This window comes from Megalops cyprinoides, chromosome 9 (assembly GCF_013368585.1).
Source record: "Megalops cyprinoides isolate fMegCyp1 chromosome 9, fMegCyp1.pri, whole genome shotgun sequence".
NCBI classification, from domain to species: domain Eukaryota; kingdom Metazoa; phylum Chordata; class Actinopteri; order Elopiformes; family Megalopidae; genus Megalops; species Megalops cyprinoides.
Window position 1 is genome coordinate 2,079,674 of NC_050591.1, and position 24,213 is coordinate 2,103,886.

General features: G+C 41.3%; 1 protein-coding gene across 5 annotated transcripts in view; it reads left to right on the forward strand.

Moving 5' to 3' along the window:
• st3gal4 (ST3 beta-galactoside alpha-2,3-sialyltransferase 4) overlaps positions 1-24,213 on the forward strand; it is a 68,222-nt gene that overhangs the window by 26,462 nt on the left and 17,547 nt on the right. For 3 of the 5 annotated variants that reach the window (XM_036536096.1, XM_036536100.1, XM_036536098.1), the window contains exons 2-5: positions 7,292-7,360; positions 11,807-11,878; positions 14,678-14,750; positions 14,936-15,025. In XM_036536096.1, coding sequence (XP_036391989.1) covers positions 11,857-11,878; positions 14,678-14,750; positions 14,936-15,025 — 185 coding nt within the window. In that variant the 5' untranslated portion in view covers positions 7,292-7,360; positions 11,807-11,856. Of the gene's footprint in view, positions 1-7,291; positions 7,361-7,677; positions 7,801-11,806; positions 11,879-14,677; positions 14,751-14,935; positions 15,026-24,213 lie in introns of all 5 variants that reach the window. The other 2 variants (XM_036536097.1, XM_036536099.1) reach the window with 2 other exon arrangements.

A 24,213-nucleotide genomic window follows, 5' to 3' on the forward strand; every position in this document is an offset into this window, starting at 1 on the left:
CCGTTGACAGTAATAAGCATGCTCAGTTCTTACAAACAAAATAGCTAAAGCTAAACATTGGTATTGCTACTGCAAATATCGAACCTTGAATCATCATATTGAAATAGTATTTGGTATTCAGTAAAAAGAAAACGTTTATCAAAGACCAAGTTTCTAGAACATCTTCATTTCTTTGCGGTTGTGCATGGGAGACAAATCTTTTAAACAGTAAAGGGTGCCGAGAGCTGAAGTGAACTCTGAGCCTTGACCCATGTGATATAGAGCAGTTCTGATCTGAACGGGTTTCAGCTATTTGTGGCATTGTTTCTTTTTATGGATGTATTTTTTTCTTTTTTTGTAAGCCAAATGCCCAGACATCTGGTCCTGTTTATACATGATGGTGAGCTCCAAGAAGCAGGGTGTTTTCAGAATAAACATTACAGGTTTTTGGGCACGCTCTACTTAGACATTTACATCGCAGATGCTCTTAGCTCTTCAGAGCGACATGCAGAGCACAGTTACATTAGTGCACATAATAAGGCCCCACAGACAGCAGTACATACAGGAAACATCAAACCATGCTTGAGCAGGCAAATACATACCAACTGACCTCTATGTTAAACCTTCACCTTAGGTGTTTTTATAGACCATCATTATAGAATATTATGACAATTTTTTTATTGAAAAACAATCAGTCTGAAATGTACAGTATGTACATTTCATGTCCATGGGCCCGGAAATTTTTGAACTTTGACCCTTTAAAAAAAAATTCTACTCATTGTGAGCTGTATGTGGAGAGGACTCTAGTGTGGCTCTCGCCACCACGTGCCCCCTGGTGTTTGCTCTGTTAGTTTAGAGATGGAGGACCAAGTAGTGGTCAGGACTACGTCCTGGTCAAGCCAGTCCAGACAGGAAGTCTGGCAAGCAACGAGCCCTTTCCCACTCCCAGAACAAACAAGCCTAATCGCTAACCAAGCCTATGTGGGCACATGGATAAAACCATACACCATATGGTCTCTTGGCTTGCGCTGGGATCATGAAGAGCCGGTTTTGAAAAAAACAAAGTAGAATGCAGAAGTAGAATATGCTGTCTCAGGGTGTGGGCATTGCTCAACTGGCAGCATGGAATAAAATCAAGAACTAGACACAGGATGATGCAATTTGAAGGGTTTGTTTGGGGAAGTAACAGAGGAAGGGAGAGTTGGTAAACTTAAAGTCCTGGAGCTCTCTTGAGGGGTTAGGTGTTCTGATTCTGGTGCTTATTGGTATTGATAATTTCTAAAGTCAACTAGGAGTTGTCTGTGATCCTTCCTACCATCGTTTGTTGTTCCAAGGTGAGAAACAAAGCCGGCTTCCTCATTCCTTCCTGGTCAGGGTTGCGCACGGTTCTGTATTTTGCTCTCTTAAGCTTGCGGCTTGCCACACAGCTCCACCAGCATGCACAGTTGAGCCAAGGGCAGGGGCGTAGCTGGCAGGCCAAGGATGTAACAGCCCTCCAGCACCACCCTCCTCACTGTTGCCTGTTCCTGTCATGGTGTACTTTGTATAAATGTATAAAACTATGCTTTAAAAACTTTAAAAACCCAGAACTGAAATGTGTTACTAATATGTTGTGTTCATATATTATTGTTCATTATTTTGATAACTGTTTATTATTAAATGTTTGAGTGTTTTAAGGATGCTTTTGTCTTTGTCTTTACATTTTCTGTATTAACAATAGACAGATCTTCCTATGCAGCTCTCACTCAACATTTATCTGAGTTGTCTGAAAAATGCATCTCCACCTCCTGTTTATGGCAAGGTCCGTATTTTCCATGCCTTATCAAAAAGAGGCTGAACAGGTTAAAGTTGTGATGAGTACGTGTGTGTCTGTTAATGAAATTCTCCTCAGTTTAAAAACACACAAACAAGTTTTCCAGTTAAGCCCCCAAGTTTGGGATGCCGTCGTCCATAATGTTGCAGCCTTCAGAGATGAAGGAGCTCAGTGTTTTGAAAGCTCACTCCTCATAAAACAGCATGGATGCAGATCATTTTTGTAGCATACACGGTAATGGCTTGGGCTCCTAAGCGGAACATTGCCTCCCTGCTGTTCAATCTTGTTGTGTATGCATGCCTACGGTCAACTGTCAATTGTTTTGTTAGCCAATTGGACAGTTTCTCAGGCTCAACAAAACTGGAGTTGAAGACTGAAAAAATGTAGCCTGGTCTGATGAATCTCGATTTCTGCTGAGGCACACAGATGGTAGGGTCAGAATTTGGCGCCAGCAGCATGAATCCATAGACCCAACCTGCCTTGTGCCAATAGTCCAGGCTGGTGGCGGTGGTGTAATGGTGTGGGGGAATGTTTTCTTGGCACACTTTGGGCTCGTTAATACCAATCAATCATCGCTTGAATGCCACAACCTATTTATTGTTGCTGACCATGTACATCCCTTCATGGCCACAATTTACCCATCTTGTAACGCCTGCTTCCAGCATGATAATGCACCATGTCACAAAGCAAAAGTCATCTCAAGCTGGTTTCATGAATATGACAGTGAGTTCAATGTTCTTCAGTGGCCTTCCCAGTCACCAGATCTGAATCCAATAGAACACCTTTGAGATGTGGTAGAGCGGGAGATTTGCAGCATGAATGTGCAACTGACAATTCTGCAGAAATTGCATGATGCAATCCTGTCAACACGGACCACAATCTGAAAGGATCTCCCAAGAATCAATGGATTCTTGTGGAATCCATGCCACGAAGAATTGAGGCTGTTTTGAGAGCAAAGGGAGGCCCTACCCAGTATTAATATAGTGTTCCTAATAAAGTGCTCAGTGAGTGTATGCACATGTGTGTGTGTGTGTGTGTGTGTTGTGCGTGTATGAGTGAAGGAACTGGCTGAACTCTCCCCCATAAGAAAGATTCTTTGTAAGTGAAAACAGAGATACACACAGGGCCCTGTGCACTAATGCCCCTCAGCCAGCCCACAGAACACACTGACAAGCTGCTTATAACAATGACCAACCTCCCCAGTTTTAAGAGTCCTTTAGATGATTAATGACATACACCCTTCCAGACTGTCAGTGCTCCGCCTCCTTAGCTGTTGTGTTTTTGTTTTTCCTTGCCCATGTGCTTTTGTTTTCCTTGTGTTTTTGTCTTGCCCCGCTCCCCGCCCAGTCTCCGCCTGCCTGATTGCCTGCATACCTGCTTCCCATCCCCTCGCCAGCCCTGCCCTATATCTTCCCTGCTTTTCCCTGTCCTGTTGCTAGTTCGTCACTGTGTTTCTCCTGTTTCTTCCCCGCCGTTTGCTTTTTGCCTCTGTCTGCGTGTTCCTCGTTTTTGACCCTGCTCGTACCCTGCCTGCCGCCTTGCCACGTTCGCCTGATTGTCTGCCTGTCCGGTTCCCGACCCTGCCTGCTCCGGGTTCCGATCCTCGTTCTGTCCACGGACTGCCTTCCGGTTTTCGACCCTGCCCGTTTCTGATTAGCGATCTGCCTGACGATTTCATTTAAGACGCTTGGAACCCGAAGCTCCCGTGGTCCGTGCCTGAGTCCTTGCCTGAGCCTTGACGCAGACACATTGCAAGTCTGTGTATAGCCACTGTCCCCAGCTTGTCTATGGTCCACTGCAGACACCTCATCCTCCAGACAACATGAGCCACTGCCTACCAGCTCCCCACCTGCCATGGAGTGCCAAGCTGCCAAGACTGCGCTCCCATACTTAGGTACAGTGCTTCTGGCACTGCAGCCTCCTGTGTCCAAGGCCACAGGCTAACACTCTCCTGCTCTCATTTGCCTGCACCTCACCTGCAATGCACTGATGCAGAAAAACTATTTCATAAACTGTAAAAAACGTAGGTTCATCCCATCTTGGCTAGGGAACCTGCTCCGCCGCCACCCTGTATGAAACAGCTAGCTGTTGAAAATGCAAAATTTATTATAAATAGGTCAAACAGGCACAGGCAATAGTAAAAGAGAGAGACTAGTTAATAGAAGGACTAAAATGTATGAAACAACCCTTCCTAGTTGTGGGGTATCCTTTGAATTTTATCGATTCTGATTCTGCTTATCAATTCCAAGTACCCTACCATCATCAAACTTTTTTTTGACAAACTTTTTTTTTAACCTTGTCTACCTAAATGACGGAAGATGTGGAAGTGGCTAACCATTTAACACAATACAGAAATCATTTATACAAATAAAAACAGGAAGGAGAAATGACCATAGTTAAGATTGCATCTTCACTGTATGTGTGTGTGTGTGTGTGTGTGTGTGTCTATGTGAGTCCATTTGCACTGCCTCACTATTTATCGTGTAAAAGGACACAGAAGGCGGATGTGTCTCCAGTGCAGGGTGTTGCCATGAGTTCAGATATGACTCAGGCCATTGCACTGTTATTGTTTGCGGCCTGACCCTTGGCTTGCCTGAGAACTCCGCGGCTGATCTGGGAGACACTGAACAGAAGCACCAGCATAGGGATTATCTCCCGGTGGGTCATCCAACCCGACTCCAGTGTGGGTGAACATTATAAAAATAGCAATATGCGAAAAACCATGCAGACCGTGGCAGTAATCAGCACAGGGTAGGGTCTGTTTGTACAGTGCCGTGGCTTGGTTGTTTCCTCGTCTTTGACATTTGGAGCCCAAAAAATACATAGTTACCATTTTGACTAAAATGTTATTCAGAAAAGGTACAGCCTTTTCTGTACAGCCATACAGGTCCTTCTCAAAAAATTAGCATATTGTGATAAAGTTCACTATTTTCTGTTATGTAATGATAAACATTAGACTTTCATATATTTTAGATTCATTACACACAACTGAAGTAGTTCAAGCCTTTTATTGTTTTAATATTGATGATTTTGGCAAAAAAGTAAAGAAAAACCAAAAATCCCTATCTCAAAAAATTAGCATATGTCATCCGACCAATAAAAAAAAAGTGTTTTTAATACAAAAAAAGTCAACCTTCAAATAATTATGTTCAGTTATGCACTCAATACTTGGTCGGGAATCCTTTTGCAGAAATGACTGCTTCAATGCGGCGTGGCATGGAGGCAATCAGCCGGTGGCACTGCTGAGGTGTTATGGAGGCCCAGGATGCTTCGATAGCGGCCTTAAGCTCATCCACAGTGTTGGGTCTGGTGTCTCTCAACTTCCTCTTCACAATATCCCACAGATTCTCGATGGGGTTCAGGTCAGGAGAGTTGGCAGGCCAGTTGAGCACAGTAATACCATGGTCAGTAAACCATTTACCAGTGGTTTTGGCACTGTGAGCAGGTGCCAGGTCGTGCTGAAAAATGAAATCTTCATCTCCATAAAGCTTTTCAGCAGATGGAAGCATGAAGTGCTCCAAAATCTCCTGATAACTAGCTGCATTGACCCTGCCCTTGATAAAACACAGTGGACCAACACCAGCAGCTGACATGGCACCCCAGAGCATCACTGACTGTGGGTACTTGACACTGGACTTCAGGCATTTTGGCATTTCCTTCTCACCAGTCTTCCTCCAGACTCTGGCACCTTGATTTCCGAATGACATGCAAAATTTGCTTTCATCCGAAAAAAGTACTTTGGACCACTGAGCAACAGTCCAGTGCTGCTTCTCTGTAGCCCAGGTCAGGCGCTTCTGCCGCTGTTTCTGGTTCAAAAGTGGCTTGACCTGGGGAATGCGGCACCTGTAGCCCATTTCCTGCACACGCCTGTGCACGGTGGCTCTGGATGTTTCTACTCCAGACTCAGTCCACTGCTTCCACAGCTCCCCCAAGGTCTGGAATCGGCCCTTCTCCACAATCTTCCTCAGGGTCCGGTCACCTCTTCTGGTTGTGCAGCGTTTTCTGCCACACTTTTTCCTTCCCACAGACGTCCCACTGAGGTGCCTTGATACAGCACTCTGGGAACAGCCTATTCGATCAGAGATTTCTTTCTGTGTCTTACCCTCTTGCTTGAGGGTGTCAATGATGGCCTTCTGGACAGCAGTCAGGTCAGCAGTCTTACCCATGATTGCGGTTTTGAGTAATGAATCAGGCTGGGAGTCTTTAAAAGCCTCAGGAATCTTTTGCAGGTGTTTAGAGTTAATTCGTTGATTGAGATGATTAGGTTAATAGCGTGTTTAGAGTACCTTTTCATGATATGCTAATTTTCTGAGATAGGAATTTTGGGTTTTCATGAGCTGTATGCCAAAATCATCAGTATTAAAACAATAAAACACCTGAAATATTTCAGTTGGTGTGCAATGAATCTAAAATATATGAAAGTTTAATTTTTATCATTACATTATGGAAAATAGTGAACTTTATCACTATATGCTAATTTTTTGAGAAGGACCTGTATATTCAGAAGGTACAGCCACTTTAATTTTTTCTGTTCAGCTTCTCCTGTTTCCTTATTTATAGAATAACATTGTGGATTGAGCCTTGGGCTTTGATTGATGGCACACTGAATGTGGTGTACATTGTTTGGGCATTTTTGTGGCGGGGGCTGTGAAAGCAGTATTTGAGGTAGTGAGCTCATTTCATCCAATATGTAACTACTGCTGGTGAGACTAACCAAGTAAATTAAAGGCCATCATAATTGGAAAAATGTACCAGGAAAACATTTCCACAAAAATAGTTTTGGATATTTTATCAGTTGATAGAATATGTTTCTTACGTGTTGTTTATTAGTTATATTTTATTTGTGCATTTTTACACTTCCAGACAACTGATTACAAGCAATAAATGTAGCATATTTAAAATAGTTTTGATTGCCTGTTTTTGACATTTTCTTTTTGTAAAAAGCTGATATTTAAGTTTTTGAGAAAGTAAAGGCCTGTTATTTTTTTATTTTTATTTGCATTTTACTGTCAACAGAAAAGTGTACTCCACATCACTGCTATTCTGCAATCTCCTAAATCATTGAGTAATGACATTAAAGCAGGGAGTGCTTTTTAAATGTGTGCATATCATTAAAAGACAGCCATAGAATATTAACAAATACTGTGGAGGAATAAAAAAAATGAGAAACTAAACTTTTAGTTAAAGTAAAATATTGTTTTTTTATTAAGACATTTATTAAGGATAGTTTTAATAACAAAAATAAAGTATAAAACACTGTATTTCAAATGATCTGTTTGCACAAAAAGAAATTCTCAAAGGTTAAAATGAGGTGCTCAGGTAAATGAGAGGAATATGGTCAGCTTTCATTTGTTAGCAGTTGCAGCAGTGACACTGCTGAAATTAATGTGTAATTTGCACAGTCGCTGAACGGTTTGACGTTTACTTTCAGACTGAAGTCTGAGGCACTGAAGATGATCTCTCTTCTTCTCTTCTAATCTGTCTGCTTTTCTTCTGCAGGGAGGATCCTTGTGGCCGGAAAAGAACACCTTCATTTTCATCCAGGTGTGGCAATGATCCAAGGCATAGGTATGCACGAGTTCTCAGAATTCAGACAGTAACAGGCAGAATGAGCATTTGATGAAGGCCAAAACACGCAGACATAGACACACACATACACACACACACACACGCACACGCACACACACACACACACAAACAGATTGTGAACAACCATTTTGACCCGGTTCCAGCTTGAACCCGAATTTGCATTCTCTTTAGTGTGAGGGTATTGGAAACCATCAGTATTTTTGTGGTTAAGTTCGTTTGGGCTGGTTCTTAGTATATGACATCTCTATATGCAGCTCTGTGAAACATAAAGGGAATTGTTTTTTTTGTTGAAGCAGTGATTACAATACTCCGATTCAGAGGACACCAGTACTGTGCCATCGCAGTGAACTGAGGTGGATCATTGTGCTGGATTGTTAACAGCAGAGCTGGACTGAAGCTCATGTAAAGGTCATGGAAAGGTCTGTAGATATAGTATTGTTAATTGGCAAAGCTTTTGTGAATCTCACAAAGAGTAGCGTTTGTGTCAGTTTGATAGCTGTTCAAATGCGGTGTTTTTCAGGTATTTTAGGAGAGATATTGGGATGCAGTCTCAAGGCTTTAGGTACTGGAGGCCAGGGGGTTGTGGGAGAGCCTTTAGCCTAAGATAAAACAGTAAAACATTATCAAAAGCGTGCAATATTCTATTCAGTCATTTCAAATCTGTTTTAAAACCTCTACAGTAAAACTTTGAAGAGCAACCATATACAAACAACCGGGATTATATGTGAACAAATTTGCAGCACACGAAAATGTTCTAAAAAACTTTCTGGATACCACTCTAGTGGTATTTTGGATTATGCTCCTGCATGGGGTTTCAAAACCTGACACACTCAAAATTGCCTTAGAATTGCTTGCCATATTAATAGTTGTGCTCTATGTGCAAGAAAATAATACTTAGACACTTACAGTTATAAATCAGAAGAAAATGTGTGTTGGGCTAGGTTAATGCTGTGGTTTCAGTTCCCTCATAGGGTAGAAACAGTAACTTGAGCAGACAAGTGGATTGGAGTGGGAGATGCTTTGTTTTTGAGTGGAATCTATTTTGATCTGCGCTGGAATCTGCTTTAACGGATCCCATGGCCTGCTCTAAGCCACAGTGTGCACATTAAAGCAGCCACACAAAAGCTCTCCTCTAGTGTGATGGCTATTTAAACATCCAGGCAAAGAATGATTGGTGTGTTCAGATCCTTTGTTGTCCGAAGATGGGTACATAAATAGGTGTAGTCTTGCAGAGGTAAAACATTTTAATATTTTTGACTGTCAGCCAATTACTGTGTTTCCAGCCACACCTCCTTTGTCTAAAGCCCAAACGCTCTCTCTGATGAGGTGTTCTATATGCTGTTTACCACGGTACCAGTCAAATGTTTGGACCTGCTAAGATAATGGGAAGCTCTTTCAGGGTGTCCTGGAACGGTGGGTTGTCTAGACCCCACAAACTGTCTACAATTGTCCCTCAAGTCTCTGTACTCGGCCCCCTCCTTTTCTCTCTTTACATGCAATCTCTTGCCTCTGTCATCTCCTCCCATGGCTTTTTGTACCACTTCTATGGTGACGACAAGCAACTCTTCCTGTCTTTTCTGCCATCTGACACACAGGTTTCTCCATGCACCTCAACTTGCCTGAAAGACATTTCACAGTGGATGGTGGACCACTGCCTAAAGCTTAACCTGGCAAAGACTGTGATGCCTTTCATCCAGGTCCTCCCCATTTCAAGTCCTCTCCCTCAGTCTAGACTCTACAAGCTTTTTCACCAATGCCACTGTTAAAAACTTTGGTGTAATACTTGATAGCAAGCTGTCCTTCTCTTTGGAGGTTGCAGTGGTGAGTTGGGTGTCCAGATTTTTGCCCGTACCTCAAAATGTATTCAGTGCAGCTCCTAGTTCAGGCCGTGGTCTTCTCAAGCCTGCACTACTGTAACTCTCTCTTTGCTTGTCTTCCTGCCTGTTGTTGGGTTTTCTTCTGATTTTAAAAGTAAACGAACCGGACAAAAAGTGCGCTTCGAGAAAATGCTTTATTTGGTGATGGAATCCGATAGCATCTCTGCCTGTGAAGCTTTAACTCAGAGAACTGTTACCGTGATCGGCCTTTTATACCATGAAACAAATGGCAACAAACAATAGGTTTACACTGTTGCAACATTAACCTATGTTCCCAATGAAAAGCGGGATCCTTTGATGCTGACTGCCCCTTTGTGTGGTGATGGTTGCCAATTGCCCACTCCTGGTTGTATGTTACACTTGATGGCTGTTGCCTGCCTTAATCAATTGCTCTTGGCTCCAACCGTAACGTGGCGCCAAGAGGTGTGGAGCTTCGTTTGTAACTATGATAATAAGGCCATCAGGTTAAAAGTTCTCTGATTCTGAACCACGTCTGGTCAGAAGTTAGAAGTACTATAATCTTACACTGTGCAATCAAACCCCTACAACTAATTCAGAGTGCAGCTAAGTGACTTGTCAACAATCTCCCTAAATGTAGCCATGTTACTCCTCTCCTCATTTCATTGGCTTCCTGTTGTTGCTCGCATCAAGATCAAAACCTTGATGCTGAAATGGGACAGCCCCCTCATACCTATGATTGTCTTCAAACCTCATGTTCCATCAAGATTGCTAAGCTCTGCAACTATGGGGCAACTAACCGTCCCATGCCGACGGGGTTGCTCCTCTCAGACACGATCCATAGCTGTACTGGTCCCTCAGTGGTTGAATGTACTGCCGACGGAGGTTTGGACAGCCAAATCACTGGCCATCTTCCAACACAGTCTGAAGACCCACCTCTTTAGACTGCATCTCAGTTCCACCTCAATCCCACCTCCTAACACCTAGTTAGTATTTGATTTCTTTCCAAAAAAAATTTTAATTTTAAAAAATATTTTTTGGCTACTTTGAAGAATCTAAAATAAAAGATTTGTTTTGATTTGTTGTAACACCCCTGGTCGTTGCATAATTTCATTTGTGTTATTTCATAGTTTTGATGTCTTAACTGTTATTCTAAAATGTGGAAAATAGTAAAAATAAGGAAAAGTGTTGAGTCTTTTGACTGGTACTGTACATCTGAATGGGTTTATGTTTGGAGAAAGCCAAAGGAAGCCTTCAACCTACATCTCCTGCTCCCAACTGATAAACATGGTGGATCTGTTATAGTATGGGCAGCCATCTAATGGAAGTCATTGGGTCTGATTATTACTCTGCATGGTAGAATTACAGCTAGAATTACATGAAGCCATTTTAGATGACCAAGTACAACCTATGGTGCAAACATTGTTTGCTCAATATTTCCTCATATTTTCCCTCTGATACACACTGCTAAATGGATTCAAGAGTGGTTTCATAAACACCAAAAATGAAGTCAAACATCTCCCTGACCTCCCCAATTACCAGATCTAAACATTGTTGGCAGCCCAACTCCTTATTATTCAATAAGTATTCATATATTCTTTGGTGTATGCATCTTTTGTTACACCTCCTGTATAAATATGGGGGCTGTCCTGTAAACAAACTGCTTGTTAGTGGTAGGGATGGACGCTGGTCCTGGCCTTGGATGTAAAGGCTGATGAACTACACTGTAATCCATATGTACACTACAGATACGCATGACATCACTGACACCATAATCCATAATTCTAAACTGGGGCCTAAGCATAGCCCTATGGAGCAGACGTCTCTGTGGCACATAGAACTGTACGAAATCAAAATGATCTCCAGCTGGAGACACGTGTCCGCCAGTCACTTCTGTCAGTCTGATTGGTGCACCGTCATTCTAACTGGTCCATTTACCCAATCCCAGCCCAGTGAGGTCACTTCTCGAACAGAAGATTTTCACCATCAGCCCAAGGGTCATTACCCAGAGTGCATCTGGAAATAGGCTTAGATATATAAGATATCTCTTACATCTCTTCCTGTAAAAGTCATTTTGTATCATTAATTGCTGTCTGAATCTGTGAGAGTAAGATGTACAATACCAGTCAAAAGATTGGACGCACTTTTCTTTCTTTATTTTTACTATTTTCCATATTTTAGAATTATAGTAAAGACATCAAAACTATGAAATAACACAAATGGAATTATGCAGTGACCAAAAAAGTTTTAGAAACAAATCAAAACTATCGCATATATACATTCTTCAAAGCAGCCAAAAAATATTTTTTAACATTTTTTTTTTGGAAAGAAATTTATACATAGGCATCAACTTCACTGTTTATATTTGTCTAAGAAACAAATTTCAAGCATTTAAGCATAAGTCTTTAGATCAGAATGTCTTTTAATGCATGTTACCCATCATCTTAATCTGGTGTGTCCAAACTTTTAACTGGTACTGTACATGGAATATTTGTTAGGCAGTTGGATGTGAAGTTAATTTTGTTATCTTTTGAGGCTCTGGGTGTAGTGACAAACATGATGTTGATATTCTTTGTTTTTTTTTAACCAGGATGACATTGAGTGCAGCTCAGAGATGAGAAGGTGAAGGCACATGTGAAGATGTCCCTTAAGATAGTGAAAAGTAAGCTCTCTCACAGGGAGAGTACATGTTCTCTCTCACTCTTTCACATACACACACATGCAGACAGCAAATGAATGGAACTCTTGTAAACAGTGGTGTCCCCATACACACACACACACACACACACACACACAGACAAACACGTGCGTGCACACTTGCACCTACATAATCTCACAAACACACACAACCACAATGACATCTACATGTATAAAATGTGGTGATACTTTCTGTCAATATTTTTCACTTACTTCCATTTTTTCATTTTATCTCTACTAACCCAGTCCCTTTTCCCTGTCTTGATCCGACATTGTAGTGTAGTGGTCAGTGTAATGAGTCTCGATTGGCTGTGAACCGCAGTAGTTAAGGAAAAAGGTTTATGTGACTTTGAGATAATGAGTTACTTCACTGCTTTCGTAGATACCTTCTGTCAAAATGGAGAATCTGTTAAACATCAGAGGTCGAATGTAAGTCTCTCTGGGTAAGGGCTTCCACAGAGCAAATGCACAGGAAGGTTTTATTTACATAACCGTAGGTACAATTACTTCAGCTGAAGTCATTGGCAATTGGCTGATATGAGTTACATTGTGCAGAAGGACACACGCAGATATGACATGTTAATGCTTGTCAAAATATGTGGGCTGTGAATCCTTGGAATTCTCTTTGGATCTCAACCTTTTACAACCCACGTTTTGTGATTATCATTCACAACCACTCTTCAGGGGATGGTATAAGGACATCCCCACAGATTCACTAGACTGACACCACACTGCTGGCTTTAGCAAACCACACTCATATGTCTCATCCCCAACATTCCTGTTCATTCATTCAACTGTTTTATATATAGCTGACATTTGTTGTAATGGACATGTTTGCCAAGAAGGGGAATAAATCGTTGATTGTTGTAGTGGATACTAGGGGTTGTAAAATAACAAGTGGAGGAGAGCTTTGAAGACATTTCAGAGTGTTTCAGCCTAAGTAAGCTGAAAGAGTCAGACCACGTTGTGTTTGGCTGGAATCGCCCTTGTAATCGCATTTGACATTAATACAGGAAGCCACAAACATGTAGAAACCTATGAACTGAGTAATTTCTCATGCTGCGTTTTCATTAGAAGCAAACATTACATTACATTACACTACATCATGTAGCAGATGCTCTTACCTAGAGGGACTTCCAAATAAGTGCACCATGATGCTAAGGGTAGTTATTGAGAAGTACTACAAAAGGTCAGTAAGATACTGAGTTAAATGCTAAACTAGTGTAGAGTGCTTTTTTAAACAGAAAATAGGGATACATAGGACAGAGAGGATGGTAGACTAGAGATACAGCTTGTAGAGATGAGTTATCAGCTTTCTCTTGAAGGCACCCAGGGAGTCTGTTGTACAAATCACAATCAAACAGAACATTGCTGCTGTATCTCAAGAATCAGACTAATCTGAACTGTGGTATTTGTTCTACTATAAAACTGCATTTGTAAAGAGTTGGAAGTACAGAAGCTTTTCTACCAATCACTGCTGTTTTTTTTAATGAAGACAGATTTACAAGTGACTGCCCTTAACCACCATACAGCTCACTGGCTTCAGTTATAATCAATTGCTAAATTTTAATAGTGCAACATTTAACTTGTTGCAGTGCTAAAACTAGAAGATAAATGGGAGTGGGGGTCTCATGTTAGAGTAACGTCATGCTCTTTAAAAATATAGAGATGTTGTTTTTTCATATCTAATGTTACTTCCTGCACATCAGTTTAATGTTACTACGTGCCATCCGTCAATCTCCAAACAGTGCTCGTCAATACTGGCAAAGACGAATGCAGCAAACCCACTTTCAGATTTGTGTTTAACTGCATTAGATTAGCACTTCTAATGCTATGGTTTTAACAGTTTTGTCTGAACCCAATTTCTGCTTCAGCCAATTCTGCCAATTCTCTCAAGTTTTTTTTGTCTTGTTTGAGTTGCTCTTGTTCCATCATGAGTCAAGGTGCTGGAACGATAACAGCAGAGTCTGTCTCGAATGCATTCCCAATAAACGACCCCTGTACCCAGCCCCTGTCAGCAAGTATGCACTTACATGACATCACAAAGGCCTCCCTGTCCTCCACCCCTCCACCTTGTTTGTTCACTGGGACTCAGAAACCGCCAGGCTTTTGCTTTGTTTTCCTTGTCCCAGGAAAGTGCTTACACCCATATTCATTCAGGAAATGTAGAGAAGGATGAAAGGGTTTCTTCTTCACAGGAGGCATTAATTCTCTCAGGAAGGGCACTTCTCAAGTCTTATTTTTACCCTTTTTCAATATTGTTAAGATGTTGTTTTAAATCAGGTTAAAAAATGGCTTTGACTTATCCAGCAGGTCAGTGAATGAAAAATTAGGAAACACCACTTGCAAATGTAACATAAAACAGGGTTATGGTGGATTTTACTTGTCATAAACCAGATTCAGTAGTCGTGCTGAAGAATTCACATTTACACATGGGGTGAAGACCATTTTGGAATGGAAAACCAGCAATAATATGTCCTGTACTCTGAGTTATGTGTCTATAGAGTCTCACTAGCATATTGTATTGGAAGTTTTGTTGTAAACCATAGGAGCAGGCATGGCTGTTAAAAGGAGTATCCATGTATTCAGTTCATGTCTGAAGGTGTGTTGATGAAACTTGCACCATCATTCCCAGCTTCCCCACTGAGGTTGGACTGGCTGCCGTGGCTTGCTGGGAGTTTTACCGTGTGTGGGATAGCTGGTCTGTGGCAGTCTGAGTGAATATAACATGGCCTCTGTCTCTGCCCCTTCCTTCCTCCCACAGTATGGTTCATTAGAGTGGTTCCCGTGGTGCTCTTCTTCATCTCTTACTACTACACTCAGTTCTTCCTCCAGAGGTAAGGGTCCTCCTGTGCCTCTCTATTCCTATCCAGACCCCTGAGGCCTGGGAAGGCTTATCCATCTTACATACAAGTCAAAGTACATTGCAAGTCAAATTTAGGGGCGGTAGCTGCTTGAGTGTGGGGCAGCCAGCTGGGTACCCCCCGTGCTGGGCTGAGCAGGGTGTCTGCTTCTCTTGCAGCAATGCAGGGACTGCCAGGTCTCTCACCTCAAGCAAAACTGTGTGCGACAGCTGGATGAGGTCGAGGAGATGGGAGAGCCTCAACCTGAAGTGAGTAACTATGCACACACCCGCTCAACAGGAAGAGGTGGTGGCAAGCTGAGAGGGAATGTGACCAAGCCGACTTATTTAAATGCTTCAAAGAGAAAGTCACCAGCACACCTTGGCAAGGAAAAAAAAGGCAAGTTCAGCTGCCAAAATAATAAGAATAAGAAATACTTTATTAATCCCGACACTCAAATTTCCTTCGGGATTAATAAAGTATTTCTTATTCTTATTCTTATTATTTTGGCAGCTGAACTTGCCTTTTCTTTTTTTTAGGTTGTATAGCGTCAAGCGTTTTCAGAAGCTGACATTGCATTGTTGCTCGTATTCATCTAAATGACAGTCATCTCGAAAAAATCTCTCCATTTCAGATTCTATTCTAATAGGAGCTGCAACAGCAGGATGTTGTGATAGGTGTCATTTTGTTTTGTTGATACAATATGACCAAACATCTAATTTATGATACATGCTTTTGTGAGAAATTGAATGACAGGATAACCCATTACCTGTTAGCCTGTAGATATGACTGAATAAAGGAGACTTAAAAGCACACCACGCCATGGTCATTTCATGTCAGCACGCTTGACAAAAGTGGATTTGGAATTTTTGACCTCTCTGTACTAGCTCCTGTGTAGAGGTGAACTGTGCAGTGTGGTACAGCAGTAAGGAGCCAGGCTTGCAAACCAGGGGTGCCAGTTTGATTCTCTTGCAGGCCACTATTGTTTTCCCCTTGGGCAAGGCACTGGACATGAATTCTGTAATTATACCTGAATATTCAGTTGTATAAGTGGGTAACATTTTAAAATGCTCTGAATGAGACCATCCACTTAGCAAAATGAAGGTAATGGGTAATGTGAAGTAACCTGGTGGCAAGGACATCACAGAGTCTTTATGAAAGGGACAGACTGTGTCAAAGATGAGGGTAAGTTGTAAGAGGTGTGGGAAAGTGTTAATTTAAATATATATACAGTACCTGTCAGTAGTTTGGACACACCTGATTAAGATAATGGGAAACATGCATTCAAACACATTTTGATCTGAAAACCTATGCTTAAACGCATGAAGAATCTAAAATATAAGTTTTGATTTGTTTAACACTTTCTTTGTCACCGCATAATTCCGTTTGTGTTATTTCATCATTTTGATGTCTTTACTATTATTTAAAAATATTATACTATATATATATATATATATATATATATATATATATATAGAGTGCCTTGAAAAGGTATTCAGCCCCCAACCCTTTTTTCACACAAATAATTTCGACAACCTGATATTTTGACTAATTAGACTGAGATTTTTTTATTTGTGAATCACTCAACTGTGCAACAGTGCAGCCCAAAGAGGAAATAAAATTATGAACCATGAAAGAATTAAAAAAAACTGAAATGAAATGAAATGAACTGAAATGTCAACAATTAATAAGTATTCATCCCCCTTCTTTAGTACTTGGTTGAACCATCTTTCATAGCTATTACAGCCATTTGTCTTTTTGTATAAGTCTATTTATTTTGCGCAACGTTATGGAGCAATATTAGCCCATTTCTCCTTGCAAAATTCCTCAAGCCATATTAGCCAATTCCTCCAGGTTAGTTGGGGAGCGGCAGTGGACAGCAGTTTTGAGGTCTTTCCCCAGATGTTTGATGAGGTTAAGGGCAAGACTCTGACTGGGCCACTCAAGGATGTCAGTTTTCTTCATTTTAAGCCAATCTAATGTTTCTCCAACAGTGTGCTTTGGGTCATTGTCCTGCTGAAACACAAACCTCCTCGCTAGTTTACACTTTCTAGCAGAGGGGAGTAGGTTTTTATCCAGAATCTCCATGTTGTAAGGTGGGAACGGGAGACGCCTGACGACATATGGACTGTGGCACACCAAATAAAGGACTGTCGCTCAAGGAAGCATTCTTTGGCCATAAACGACAGCCACCCACCTGAGGAATGTGTCCCCGCTCCTCTGCACGAAGGAACTGTATGACAGGGTGGGTCACCAGGGGGTAGGGAGAGTCAGAGGGCACGGGATCTTGATGACCCCAAATCCTTCAGAAACCCTTCCTCCTAACCAGTGGTGAAATCCCAATCCTCAGCTATCAACTATTATGTCTGTATATTCTTTTTGGTTCAAGGTACACGTCTTGTTTGGTCTCATTTTGATCCATACAATGCGAGTAGCAAAGGGGTGATAGTTCTATAACAGTAGGGGGTCTCCTAACCATTGTTCTGAAAATTGGCTCAGAAAGCTAAAAGGATGGACATTGCGCATACCCCAGAGAACAGGACAAGAATAAACACCACCACTAATTAATTACCAGATAAGGACAAAACCTATTTTGGACCTTTCCATGACCCCATCTCACTTGCCAATCAACTCTTTGATGTTCAGGTATATAAAGGGAAAGAGTTCTGCAGTCGGGGAGCACCGTCAGCACGGACTCCTGTGCACCAAGCGCATAGCCACGGAGCACTGTCAGCACGGACTCCTGCACACCAAGTGCATAGCCATGGGACTCCGTATAGGGAGCACCATCAGCACGGACTTCTGCGCACTAAGCGTATAGCCACGTGACTCCGTATAGGTAGGCTATGTGTATTTATCATCATTTGCACTATACCATACTGTTTGCTGTAATTGGAGTTTCTAACTGATTGGGACAGTTTTGATTAATAAAGATATTAGCCTTAACCTTTGTTTGTGATTTCTCATTTGACCATTTCTAACAACACACGTAGCAGGATTTGAGGTTTTTCCATAAGTTCTTGCCGTACCACCAGTCTTAAGTATTGCACTATTCTGATGAGTCTGCAGTCCCTAGATGGGCTGCCTAAATGGCAGCGAGTTATATTAAATGTGCTGGTACGGTATCCTAGGTCGTGGACTATGTAGCCTGATCACCTACAAGCCAAAGTGAACTGAGATTCCTGGGTTGCTAAGTAGAATTGGGAATTGAGGAATTAAAACATAGATCGGCATAAAATGGAGTCAGATTTTAGTTATTTGATAGGCGGATTTTAACATCATTACTTCCAAAGACACAATGCACGCATCTGCCTTCAACAGCCACCACTTCCCTCATTGGTTGTGACTGGCTTCCCTACAGTGTATTGTGCAGCATTCATCTTCCCATCAATCTTGACCAGATGGCCACTCCCTGCTTCTGAAAAGCACCCCTATAACTTGATGCTACCGCCAGTGTATTTCACTGTGGGGATGGTGTTGTCTGGCTGATGTGCAGTATTAGCTTGACACCACACATACCACTTAGTGCTTGAGCCAAAAAGTTCCACTTTAGTCTTATCAGACCACAAGACCTTCTGCTTTCTTCTTTGTATTATCTTTCAAGTGATGTTTTGCAATGTCTTTATGGGCAAGCATGTGCTTTTTTCAGCAAGGGCTTCTTCCTTGCCACTCATCCATAAAGGCCATTTTTGTGCAATAGTTTGGAGATTGTTGGACATGGACATCATTTTCGGTTGTAGCCACTGACTTCTCTAGCTTGGTTAAAATGACAGTTGGCCTCACAGTAGCCTCTCTTACAAGTGCCATTCTTGTTTGGCAGCTAAGTTTAGGGGGGGCGCCCTGTACTAGGCAGTGTGGCTGTAGTTCCATATTTCTTCCACTTCTGGATGATGGACTGTACTGAGCTCTGAAGTACAGTATGTTCAGTGCCTTTGAAATGTTCTTCTATCCTTCCCCAGATTTGTGCTTCTCCACAATTATATCTCTCACTTGTTGTCAATGCTCTTTTCTCTTCATTTTGGTTTGCTCAATGGAAAATCCAACCATACTGTTTGACCTCATAGAGAGGGAAGGTTTTTATGCTCATGAAGTGATTCAAAACAGGTGATCCACTAATCTACACAGGTTGAGCCCATCAACAAATGGATAAGTTTATAAAACAATATCTTGCACCTAAGGTTAGCCTTATAATTACAAAGGATATGAATACTTTTTAAATCTCAAAGTTTTAGTTCTTTTTTTTTCTTTTTTGAAAGTTATATTTTAAATTTTGAATCTGAGACAATAAATTGTGAAGACAGTATTGGGGCCTGAATACCTTTTCAAGGCCCTGTATATATATATAGGGTTACTTTTAATATGTATTTCACTACAGATTACAGAATACTTGCCTTAAAATGTAATTTGTAACATATTCTGTTAGATTACTCAAAGTAAGTAACGTAATCTAAATACTTTGGATTAAGTTCTGAACAGTGTGTTTTTAATTTTTTAAAGTATGTAAGTAAAAGTGTGAATGTGGCATATACTGGTTGGGTGATTCTCACGAACTATGTCCAAGTGATGTCAAAATCTAAATAGCTGGGGGGGGGGGGTGTCACGTGATGCAGCCACTGAAGTCGGATGTGTGTCTGTGAGCTCCTGGTGTGCCTCAACAGTTGCCACAATTTTATTGGTATTAACTCAACTCCAAATTTAAAATTAATGTGTTTTACTATAGGGTGAGAAAGTTAATATAACGATATTCAACACTAACCGAGATCTCCCTAATAGCAAAAATGGCGGCAGACCAAGAAAAGCCAACGCTCAAATCTCATGAAAGCAATTCGGGACTCTAATGAGGAATTGACCTGTCACATAAAAAAGAAGACAGCCGACATCCAAACTACACTGGCCAAAATTGAGTTATTATTTTCAACTTTAGCTGAGCAGGTCGACGAGATGTAGACTGGAGTAGGTGCTAACGAGGATAACTTGAGAGACACCTGCACTCGAATTGAAAAGATGGAAAAAGGAGATTGCTTTTCTGAAAGACAAAACAGACGACCTTGAAAACCGGAGCAGGAGATCAAACATAAAGATCATAAACATCCCAGAGAAATCTGAGGGCAAAGACATGGTCAGATACTTGGAACGTCTTATCCCACAACTGCTAGGTAATGACAACTTCGCATTCCCGATTACCCTTAAGAGAGCCCACCACTTGGGAAAACCCTCAGACCAATTAGACCCATCATTACAAAATTCTTAAACTACAGGGAAACAGACAAGGTACTCAGGTTAGCCAGAGAGAAGGGGGAAGTGTACCTTGATAAAAAGCGAATTTTCTTTTACCCAGACTACAGCATTGAGATTCAACGCAGGATGAACAGATTTAACGAAGTTAAGAAGAAACTCTGGGAGAAAAACATTGAATACACTAACCGTTACCCGGCTAAACTGTGGATCCGACATTTACATTTATTTATTTAGCAGACGCTTTTATCAAAAGCGACTTACAAAAGTGCATACAGCAAGTATAGCGACAGTACGGGGACAGGATGTGTGACAGTTGACAATGAGACAGTTCTCAGCTGAGAGCAAGGTCTGTTTGAGGACACAATACTATTAGATTAGTACAATTACAGCCTATAGGGTAACTAATACGATACACTTTCAAACGGTAAACTTCAACAACTTCAAACGGTGCAATGGGCGTCAGGGTAAAGGCGGCAACAAGAAACAAATTTAAAAAGCACAGTTTAAAAAGCACAGCAATTTACGACAGCACTGATTGGGGGGGCAGCAATTGTGTGCTGGGTCAGTCCAGGTGTGTCTTCAGGCCCCGTCTGAAGGAATGGGGTGAAGAAGCTGTCCGTAGCGAGACAGTTCGTTCCACCACTGGGGAGCGATGTAGGTGAAACGCCGATGTCTGGCAGAACGAGCACCTCCTGCCTTGACCATGCAAGGAGCGAGGCGTCCAGTTACTGCTGAGTGCAGGGGTCGGGCTGGTGAGTAGGGCTGGATGAGTTCTTGGAGGTAGGTAGGGGCTGTCCTGTTGATTGCAGAGAAGGTGAGGGTCAGGGTCTTGAATCTGATCCTGGCAGCAACAGGAAGCCAGTGGAGGGATTTCAGCAGGGGAGTAACATGGGAGAATTTGGGGAGGTTGAAGATTAGTTGGGCAGCTGCGTTCTGGATGAGCTGGAGAGGCGAGAGGGAGAACTGTGGCCTGAATAAGGAGCTGCGTCGCGTATGTTGTCAGGAACGGACGAATCCTCCTGATGTTGTGGAGGAGGAATCGGCAGGCCCGTGACGTGTGAGCAATGTACTCCTTGAAGTCCAGGTTGCTGTCGAGGATGACGCCCAAGCTCTTTGCTGACTGAGAGGATGGTATTGTGGTGCCATCGACGGTGATGGAGAGGTCATGCAGGGGGGAAGGGCCGGCTGGGATAAAGAGCAGTTCAGTTTTACTGAGGTTCAGCTTTAGATGGTGGGATGACATCCATTTGGAGATGTCAAGGACGATTCAGGCTCTTCTCGACTCAACTCGAAGTTGAAACTTTCCTTGGCGAGATGGAGAAGGAATAGCTGGGACTTCTCTTACCCGCATGGAATGAACACTTGCTATGGGATTGGCAAGGACTCACTGTGATTTCACACAAGCCGGTAAAGTTAATCCAATATAAACAACATGCCACCTATGGTTAATATATATGGAACATTTATATCTGACTATGCAAAGTTTGCAGGGGGTGTATTTGCTATTGATTGACTGTTAGATTGATAATAACTGCCTCCAAATGTAATACTTTGATTTCTTATTTAAGAGAAAGTCTGTTTTTGTCACAAAGGTATACAAAGTGATTCATTAAGGATTTCTAAATCGATACACTCAAAGCCTACATTATTTAGTTATTTGATAGGCGAAGACAGTATTTGGCTTTCATGTTCTGTTCCCGGTAAACAGAACTTACCTGATTTTTTTTTTTACACCATGTTGTAAAATTGTTCTCTTATGGGGTTTGATAATAATTCTATTCTGTAGCAGCTGTTGAGGCTACCTAACCAGTTTTTAGGTACGGTAACCTACCCTATGTTCTTTGTTTGGGGATTTCTCACAGGGTGGGTTTTTTTTTCTGGGGCTGTTTAATGGTATCCATTTTATATTTGTTTCATCATACCCAATAATCGTAATACTACAATTTATGTCCAGAATTAGTATGTTTTTCTTTTGTTTATTTTCTGAATATGGGATTCATGTTCTCTCTGTACATTTTTATGTAATATAAATATGGCAGGTCAATTGAGCTGTATCTCACTAAATGTGAGAGGAATTAATTCTCCAGTTAAGAGAAGGAAAATCCTAACGTATCTAAAGAAACAATCCGTTGATATTGCTTTCATCCAAGGAACCCATCTCACTGACTTAGAACACATGAAGCTACGTAGACACTGGGTACAATGTTTTTTATTCCTCAGTTTCATCTAAGGCAAGTGGAGTAGCATTGCTTATTAACAAAAACCTGAGATTTAAGTTAAATTCCATTAAAAAAGATAAGGGTGGCAGATTCCTTCTCATAGACTGTGTAATAAATCTGAATAAGATATCACTTCTGTCCTTGTACAGCCCAAACCTAGATGACCCGACATTCTTTAATAACTTAATTATGAAGCTTGCTACAATTGAAGGCTATTGCATTGTTGGAGGTGACTTTAACCTGGTTTTAAACCCATTAATGGACTATTCTTCACCTAAATCACTCTCACCATCCAAATCAGTGATAGCCCTAAATCAAGGAATGAAAAAATTGGGATTAAGTGATATATGGTGATCACACCATCCAAACCAAAAAGATAATTAATTTTATTCTAGTGTTCACAACACCTATTCAAGAATTGATTTGTTTTTGACCTCACAAACTATTTCATCTAGAGTTAAATCTTGCTCCTATTTAGCCTCCACTCTTTCCGATCACAATCCCATAAAGATGGAGATAGAGTTGGGTCCGCCCGAGTCTGCCTCTCATAGATGGAAATTCAGGGGTTATCTGTTGAAAGATCCAGAATTTATTATTTTTATGAATACTCATTTGATATATATCTGGAAACCAACTTGAATTCCTCTTCTCACTCCAATATTTGGGAAGCCCTTAAGGCTTACATGAGAGGGCACATCATGTCATATGGGGCATATAAAAATAAAGTAAGGAGAGAAATACTATCCCAGTTAGAAAATGATGTTAGAATATTGGAACAGGACCACATCATGACAAAAAAACCTGAATCTCTTAATACTCTAACTCAAAAATGGGTCTTTTTTTAAAGACCTCAACAGAGCGATATCCACATTTTTATGGCATAAGAAAACCCCAAGAGTTAAGCTCACCACACTTCAGGCCGATTATGCTAATGGTTATGCTATTTCAGATGTTACTACCTAGCTTCTCAGTTCCGCCCATTGTGGATCTGGTTCCATTCAAAGAACAGTGACGTCAGATGGGTCTCAACAGAGCAACATGAAATGAAAACTACCCCGCTAACAATTATCCCTTTCCTGTGCTCGAGGAAGAAACTTTCTGTGATTACAAAAAATCCGGTTCTTTTGGGTACCTTTGGCACATGGCAGGAATCTCATGCACTCCTGGGTCTAAATACATTGTTACTTGTGAGCACTCCTCTTAAGGACAATCCTAGCATCCCAAATCCTATTTCTGACAGTATTTTGCAAAGTTGGATTAGGAAAGGTATCAAAACGATTGGTGACTTATATATTAATGGCATATTTGCTAGCTTTCTCCAATTATCTGAATTATTTGACTTACCAAGGCATAATCATTTCAAGTACCTACAAATCAGACATAATCAGTGCATTATTACACCACACACACACTCACAGATCAACAAACCTCAGGAAATGGTAGCGACTCTGAGCTTGATTTCAACAGGGCCAACAACGTTTACTGATTTAAAGCAAGTGAGCGCTTAAAGCAACAAACACCAGGTCAAGTCACCCATACAATGCTTTGAAGAAGCCTCTGCTAATAAACACAAGCAACTGGAAATTGAGAATCAGTTTCTACTGAAGAACAGAATCTAACACAGGCAGTGCAACATAGTAGGCTGGCTATTATAAAACTAACAAAACTATTAGTGACATAAACAATAGGCTAACACAATAGGCCTACCCAACAAATATAAGTATCCCTCGACCAACCTAGCACTCCAAAACTTGAAAAAAAAATATTAAATTCTACCTTATTTCAGTACAGTTGAAGCCAGGGGGTGTTTTTAGCTATTGAAAAAATCAGGGGCAAAGTCATGTTTGCCTGGGGCTTGTCTTTTTTTTTTGAAGGGAGATGGGCATCGGTAGGTTGGGGAGGTTATATCTACCTTTATAATAAATAAATATTATCAGACCTTCAGATGCTGTAAGTCAAGTTCCACTCTGTTACACAGTCTGTCTGTTGGTTTGCTATTA